The 8,533-nt window shown below is 43.2% G+C and overlaps 1 protein-coding gene across 1 annotated transcript; it reads left to right on the forward strand.

Annotated features, from left to right (window-relative positions):
* The first annotated feature begins 3,097 nt into the window (after window positions 1-3,097).
* On the forward strand, window positions 3,098-8,533 carry ZAR1L (zygote arrest 1 like). Its single transcript, XM_081198010.1, has 4 exons — window positions 3,098-3,918; window positions 5,669-5,761; window positions 6,726-6,800; window positions 7,648-8,533. The coding sequence occupies exons 1-4, from the start codon at window positions 3,205-3,207 to the stop codon at window positions 7,789-7,791; spliced, it is 1,026 nt and encodes a 341-aa protein (XP_081054136.1). The 5' UTR covers window positions 3,098-3,204; the 3' UTR covers window positions 7,792-8,533.

An 8,533-nucleotide genomic window follows, 5' to 3' on the forward strand; every position in this document is an offset into this window, starting at 1 on the left:
GCGGCCGTACCACTTCCCGTTGGGGGGGGGGATTAAACGGTCTGGAAAGTGGGTGGATTGGAGTGGTTCGTCGCCGCCCTCAAGAATCATGGGGAATGTAGTTCTGCGAGGGTTGAGGGCTGCCTTGCCCAAAATAATGGGTTTTTCTTTTAATACACGGGGCTAAAACTACCAATTCATGTTTGCAGCATGAAGCCCTTTCACAGCTTGTATTGTACAGCTAATTACAATGTGTTTTACGACGTTCAGTGAGCAGCTAAACAAATTTGCACCCAACCACTAAGAACTTCTTTCAATTCCCTCTTATAATTTCTGGAGACACCGTTGATGGAATCTTTCGAGGAGTTGGACGGGGCGTTTATAAGTGGTTCATGTTTCACAAACATACAGTAAGACTGATAGTTGTAAACAAGCATTTTGGTTTCCCTTCGAATGTCCCGATCCTCAAACAATTTGTGCTTCAAACGGGAGAAAGCTGCACTGGCGGAGCTCAGGCGATGCTGGATACGATTGATCACCGAAGAATTATTTCTGGGGTTTTTTTACTTGTGAGCAGGCGGCAATGCACACCCACAGCCACAAGGTCCGCCAGCGTTTAAGTTCTAATCATTCAAGCAATGCATTCTTCATCTTCAGAGGCAAGGAGATAGGACCACTTACTTTTTCTCTAGAGTTATTAACACACTCCCTCCCACCCTAAATAAAGCTTGAAGTCTAACTACAGCTTTCCCATTTATAGTTCTATCACATGGGGAGAAGAGGCGTTCATAAGAACAGGTTACCACGTGTTGCACTTTAAAAAACAGGAAGCTATAATAAGTGGTCATTCCTGCAATGTATCCATTTTTTAAAACAATGGGATCCAAAAGTTATTATTGAAGTTTTTTTTTGGGGGGGGGACTCTGTTTATTGTAAATATCAAACGCTCATCAAGTATCAGCATTTACCAGTAATTTTTAACATGTTAGAACAGATGGCCATAGTAAATGGAAGAAAATGTTTTTCCAGGAATTTCATCTGTGATACACAACTTGAATTTTAATCCATAATCCATTTATTTGGAAATAACTCCCTTTGATTTCAGTGTAGCTACCGTAATCTCATGAACTCATGGAAGCTTCACATCTCCTTAGTTGTGCGGCCCAGTCCTTTCTGTGTTTACTTGAAAGTAACTTCCACTAAGTGCAATAGGCTTTACTCCTAAATTAGCTAAGGAGTTAACTAAACCTGAACCCCCAAAACAGTTTAGAAAGTACAGGTAAACCAGAACTGATCTCTTTGTTGCCTCAATGTTACTTTTAAACACAAAAACATGAAATTTTGAAGGAAAAGCAACACAATAATCAGATTTTTTTTAACAAAGATAAATGATTAATGATTAGCAAGCCTCCTCAACAAATGTGTCCACATACACCCACATTCCAAGAATTTTGCAAAACATCAGTGCATAAAAATAGCATCTTTAGATGGTGGCAATAGCACATATTGGCAGATTTATTTATTAATTTACAGGTATTGTAATGGGAATGTTTATCCAATACAATGAATCAAAATATTCAGCACTGTAACTGCCCAGTAAAGTGTGAGTGAGCTACAGGACAGATAGGTGTAAGGTTTGACGAAAGATATGCTCAATGCCCCTCTGAGGCAGTAACTGTAGGTATGAGTTTGTGGGTGCTAGATATCCCTAATTCCTGAGTCCAGTAGAGGTTAGAAGTTAAGCAAGACAAATATACAAGCCAAGTCAGTTCCCTGACTAGGAAATCGCCTATGGACCATTTGGAAGACAAAAGGAAGGCAATGAGCCATTAGGAAAACCAAAAGAGAAAGGCTTTGTGCAAGAAGTACAAACCATATATCATAAAAACACCAGTCTCTGTGTGCCTCCTTTCAAAAAGGAAACACACCCTGAATAAAAACCTGGATTCTCATACAACATGGATATTGGGGTGACCAGCTGCTACATTCAGCTGTGAGACATCAGGAGCTGAGAAATGTGAGATGACCCAGATTGGCTCAGCCTCAATGTTGGTATGCATTGTATGAACTGATTCAAAATCTGCAAAGAAGACTGTCAGAGCACACTTACTTTAATGTAAATTCCATTGTAAATTGGACTTACTTAAAAGTAACCCTGTTGTGGAACACTGTTTCTGTTTTCTTCCAGTGGTTGGGAAAGGTTATATATTTACATGCAAACTAATGGTGGGTTAAAAACATCCTCTTTGGCAGCTCAGCCCTGACTGGTACATCCCTACAAGGATGGAAACATCGTCTCTCCTAAGTCTGCTAAGTGAATATGTTTGCTTTCATTTTGCCAGTTGTCCCCAAACATCTACCCTCTATATGGAAGTGGGGTTTTGTCTCCCTGCCCACAGGCTTCTGTTCTGTTGGGCATCTATCTGTGACAATGTTTGAACAGAGCAAATGTGCATTTTATCTCAGACGACATTGTCATACCTATTTACATGGGAATAAGCCCAACTGAACTCAATGAGACTTACTATTGAGTTGTACTATAACTTATATATATCTGAACAGTGTTTATATCACACTTATTATCTGGGAATCAACAAGACAATTGGGATTTTGTATGCACTGGATTTTATACAAACTGTATTTGGATGTTAACCTATTATCTATGTGAGGCAGATGGGGGCGGGGAGTTGTGACCTTGCCTTCCATATGCAAGAGCCTATTTTAAACTAGCTAACTTCTTCCTACTCAAGGTAGCACAGTTCTGCAGAGCAGGCATAAGTTTGTATCAAGCAGCTGAAGCCAAATGGATTGCTTTAGCGTAAAACCGATATTTAGGCAAGTGCCTTTAATTCTCCACAAGGGAGCACCCATTGGTTTCAATGGATATACCACAGTCTGAGACCCAGTTAATCAGTCTGGCCGACTTTTTAATGGGCTTGATCCAGCAGGAATGGGGTTTAGTTTGCACAGGGACGCTGGTGTGTTTGTGTTTAACCTTTGCAAGCTTAGGAGTTTGCTTTGGATATTCACTACTTTGGCCTAAGTCCTGCCAACATCCTCCCCTAGCCATGGGAAGGAGGTCAAGAGTTTGCAGTTGGTAATAATCAATGGAGGGGCGATTATTACCGCAGGCCAGCAGTAACGAGCACCAATTAAGACGCCCTTCCCCTCGAGGGATAAAAGCCACGGGGAGAAGGCGAGCAAAGTTACCTGTCCCTCTAGGCTATGGAGCGCTTTGTTTACCCGTCCTATAGCATCTACCAAAGTTATGGGAACGCCTTCAGCCACAGCCACAACGTGGCCCCCAGGCCGCCATCTAAGCAAAAGCAGCCTGGCTGGAAGCAGAGCAAGAGCAGCAGGAGCAGCATCCCGAGCCCTTACCGGGGCCCCCTGTCTGCCCCTTCCTCGGCCCCGCTGCCCCCCTTGCCGCCGCCGCCGGCCTCGCCGGATTATTTAGACAGCTACAAGCGGGCCCAGCTGAAGGCGCTGCTCTCTCAAGTCAGCCCCGGCCTCGCCCCGAGGCTCCGCAAAGCCAGCACCAAGGAGGTGGGCACCCAGGTCAACCCGCGGGTGGACGCCGCCGTGCAGTGCTCGCTCGGGTCCCGCCAGCTCCAGAGCCTCCCCGGGCGGGAGCCTCCGCCGCAGCAGGGCCGCCAACTCTCCCCTTGCGCCGGGGAGGCGGCGGCGGAGAAGAAGCCGCCCACGGGGCGAGAAGGAGGGCCGCCATCCCAGCAGCAAGCCGAAGAGCCCGAGGGGAAGGAACCCCTGGAGCCGGAGAAGGGCGCCCAGGCTGAGGCGAAGGGGAAGCTTCCAGGCAGCGGGGAAGGAGAAGAACCCGCCCAGCAGCTGCGGGACGGGGAAGGTGACGCGGCCCAGAAAGGCGCCACTGACGCCGCCGCGGCCTCCACTGCCACTGAGGGCAAGAGAGCTGCTTTCCAGGTAAGTGGGCCTTTCGGTCTCCTCAGTTCATTCGCTAGGGGCGCTGTGGAGGCGCGAAAAAAGGCGCGAAGGCCGCCTCATCGGACTCCTGAAATTCTCACTGAGGGAATGAGGCGCCTCCTTCTACTCGAGACGTTTCAAGTCAGGCCCCTCTCCAGCTACTGTTCCTCCCAGTCCACTGTGGGATCCACCTCGGGGTTATATTTCGTGTTTAGCAGATGGACGACGGGCAGTTCTAACGGGTTTCAGTAAACAAGTGGGTTTAATAACCAAAATAGGGAGCTCCCCCATTTCCTTTTCAGCATCCTTAGCTGAAAGCAGGACCAAGACTCACTGAATGTTGAGTTATGGGAAACCTTTCCTGGCTTATGAAGTTGCTAAGTATACACTAGTGTTTCCAAACCTTGGGTCTCTAGCTGTTTTAAAACTACAACTCCCATCTTCCCTAGCTAGCAAAACCAGTGGTCAGGGATGATGGGAATTGTAGTTTTAAAACAGTTGGAGACCCAAGGCTAGGAAACACTGTGCCTATTCAGGACTGTTCTCCTTCTTAACTGCAGATATTGAGGGCTGAGTCTGCACCCTTTGGATTGCTAATCTGCCATGAACTTAATTTCTTAGAAGCTTAAGCGTTTTTGGTGAGGGATGCCAACACTTCAATACAAGCCTGGGCAAGTTTAAATCGAGTTGAGAAAGCCAGACTTGTTTATAGTAGTTCTTCCCAACTTCTAAGCATGCCTATAGGGAAGCAAGCTCCACTTAACTTGGAGAAACTAAGTACATTTAGGTATGGTCTGTGAAAAGTCACTGTCTTGTTAAGTGTGACTCCTTTGTGTGTGAGGGACCTGTGGCCCTTGGGATGCTGGGCTTGAAGCTCCCATCATGGCAATGATTAATGGGAGTTGCAGTCAACATCTGGAGGGCCACATAATGGTTTTATAACTGTTGTAGTAAGCAAAAGAGGAATGAGGGTGGTTGAGAACCTAGTGACAACTCTTATTTACTGTAACCTTTGAGGTTAATTTGGCATGTAACCCAATATGGAAAAGGAATGATTTTGCATTCATGTGAGGAACATTTAAGGCTGTGAGAAAGGAGGTTTTTCACAGCCACATCCTGCATGATTTTTTTATTTTTGCAGTGGAAGACCACTACACTCAAAGAGACCTGGCTTCTGAGTAAATGTACATAAGAGTGCAACCTGTGTGCAGTGGACTTAAGACTATAATTTTTGGGCTATGCCATAAGATTTCTGCTAGACTAATCTGTCAGCATTGTGGGGGTGGTATAAGGTGACAAAGTGAAGTGGGTATCTTTAGTCTTGTTCTTGCATGAGGATTAAGTTTTTTGGTGTTTGAATAAAAATTACTCTGCAGAAATCTTTGTAATACCCTTCTTGCATATGTCCATGAAGTATGAGCTAAATGACACAAAAAGGTATGTTTACAGTATCACTTCATATCTCATGCGCTCCCACTGCTAGTTTTCAAAGCCACATTCATGTTGGCCACAATCCATATAATTCCTGTAGTTTATTGACAAAGACTGCTGTTGGATACATTTTGTCTTAAAACTGCTTCAATTTGACTAGATGTAGAGTAAGCATTAACAATAACATATCTTGCATTTTCCATTGCCTGCCTTAAACAATAAGCCTGCAAATAGTAGGAGTTGGCATAATACTATAAAGATTTCTAAATGTGGTACACATTAATTTATTATGCTGCTAATCAGCTATTTTCTATTACAGTTCCTAGAACAGAAGTATGGCTATTTCCATTGCAACGACTGCAAGACCAGATGGGAAAGTGCTTACGTATGGTGCATTTCTGGAACCAATAAGGTATTTGGATAAAAAGACAAAATTTGCTTCTAGAGGGTTTGCTTTGGGGTACAAACAAAAGGGTTGCTGTACCTTACCAGAAAGTGGAGAATCGTTTATGAATTGAAGTGCTTCACAAACCTGCAAAGGGTTTTTTAACATTTTCCAGAAATAGCTGTGTTTGTCTTTAAGGTGTCAAAAGCTTGTTCCTGCTGCAGCTGACTGATTTATTGTAGCATAAGCTTTTGTAGACTAGCAGAATGCTCATGCTAGATTTTATTTATGATACCACAACTTTCATCTTCTTGATCAGAAGATAGGAAGGAAATACTGATGCTATTGTCATACTACCCACAACTCTCTTGAACTATTACCAGTCTCTGTTAATCAGGTTTCTTGTTCATTAATGCCTGACAAAATGCTAGTACTGGAACCTTTTCAGTGGAATATTTGGAGACACTGAATGGAAGCTGTTCCTGCTAGCTAAAAGATAGCTCACTTATGATGCCTGAGTGAGAGATGTTTTTGTTAACATAGAACCTGTGGGTTAACATGCAGCTGCAAAGGTCTTCCTAATGACCTGAGACTTCTGTCTGTCCTGTTGAAATTAGGCCTGAAAGAAGCCTTCCATTGGAGCCCATACTTTTTTCAAGCCTAATTGCAATGGCCGGAGGAGAATTTGGGGGGCTGCAATCAGGGAGGGGGTTAACCCTGTCCTCCCTACCTGTGAATCTCCCTGAAGCAACTATGTTTGGAAGAAAATTTTATATTGGCTTAAATATAATGCCACCCCCGTGTCCTGACAAAGCCCGTCAAGGATGCAAGATAATCCTGAAATTTTAATATAGTGTTGTGAATCAGTGAAACCTAACTGCCTGTAAACCTAATTTTGCTCTGGATGTGTTAACTTTTTAAAGAATTGACAAATCTAGACGTTTGATCTGAGAAGGCTCTCTTCTAATGGCAATCACCTTCCTTTGCATAGGTTTACTTTAAACAGCTTTGTCGCAAATGTCAGAAGAGCTTTAATCCTTACAAAGTGGAAGCAATTCAGTGCCATGTAAGTAACACGTTTCCTAAGATGTGTTAAACAGTGAGAAATACTTGCCTCCTTTAAACGGCAGTGTTCAAGGAATAGAAAAAAGTATATGGAGAAGTCACGTTTAGCTTCCTTTACTGTTAGCACCAAGACTAGCTGTGGGGGTAATTTCTAGGAGGCTTGGTATCAGTCATATGAGTTGGAAAGGACCACGAGGATCATCTAGCCCAACCCCCTGCAATGCAGGAATATTTTGCCCAGCATAAAACCTATGGCCCTTTATTAGGCCAATAGAAAACTGTATAGCAGGAGAAGGCAAACTTTTCTGTCAACAGGCAAAGTTCTCTTGGGAAGTAATCCTCTGGGAGCTACATGTTTGCATTGGTCACAGCTACTCTCTACACTAAAGACAATGGCTTTCCACACATTTTTTAATGTGGGGTGGTGAACTTATCTCGCCCCACCCTCCTTGAAATTAGGCCCTGGAGCTGCAGGTTTCTCATTCATAGGAACAGGCCACTTTTGAGCTGCTTTCAAAACAAGTAGAACAACCTTTCTCAACCTGCGGGTCCCCAAATGTTGTTGTACTACAACTCCCATCACCCCTGGCTAGCAAGGCCAGAGCTCAGGGATGATGGGAGTTGTAGTCCAACAACATCTGGGGACCCACAGGTTGAGAACCGCTGAAGTAGAACATGCAACTATGGCAGGAGCCCTGAGCCAAGGTGGCACAGTGGACACAGTGTTGAATTAGAGAAATAACAATAGAATTATGGAACTAGTATACTGTAAAATACATTGGTAGCAGGAAGCCAACTTTGGGAGGAGAAGTTTGATCTGTTCACTAATTTAAATATGTTATCCAAAGATCTGTGCAAAGACTCGTTGCTCCTGCCCCCAGAAGAAAAGGCACATTGACCTCAAGAGGCCTCACCGTCAAGAGCTTTGTGGCCGCTGCAAAGGCAAAAGACTCTCTTGTGACAATACTTACAGCTTCAAATACATTATCTAATTTGTGCTGTTCTTGCACATGGCACCATGCACTTTGTTACTTGTTTCATAACATGGCTTTGACCTTAGGTTTCTGACCCGGCATTGGATACTGGAGTAAAGATTTTTGTAAGGCTAGTAAATATTTGTAGTTTATTGGGGTAACTTGTAATGAATTTGAATTCCACTTCAATTGTAATAGTCGCTGATATGGAAGACTAGCTATAGTACATGAGAGCTATATTGAAGGATGGGAAATTGAGGAATTTCTATGTAGCAAACCTAAAATTTCTACAAGGGGCCAGGTTATCCCATTTGATGCTGTTTCATTTACACTTATGAATATTGTAATGACAAATTACTAATAACAAGGTGAGCTGTCTCTTTGCATACCTTTCTAAAACTAATAAAAATATTCTTAACCACTGAAGACTATAAACTATTTCATATATTGTCCTCTGGTACAATCTCTGCAGTGGAAAATATTTATTAAATGGAATAAACAGAGTAATTCTGATCTGGGCAGATGGCCTGCTTTTTCTTTTCTTTTTTCTCTAACTGAACAGATACCTCAGCATAAGTGTTAGATTTAAAAGTCATACATTGATCATGACTTGGAGTGTCTCTGTTCTTGTATGTTATATGAAAACAGTTGAGTTTCTTTCCTGAAGTAACTTATGAAGATGAATTTCCCCTGCCTTGTTTCATTTTACAAAGAAACCAACCTTGTAAACTAATATGATAATAAATGCAGTTGTCTTGCA

This window comes from Podarcis bocagei (assembly GCF_964188305.1).
Source record: "Podarcis bocagei genome assembly, chromosome: 6".
NCBI classification, from domain to species: domain Eukaryota; kingdom Metazoa; phylum Chordata; class Lepidosauria; order Squamata; family Lacertidae; genus Podarcis; species Podarcis bocagei.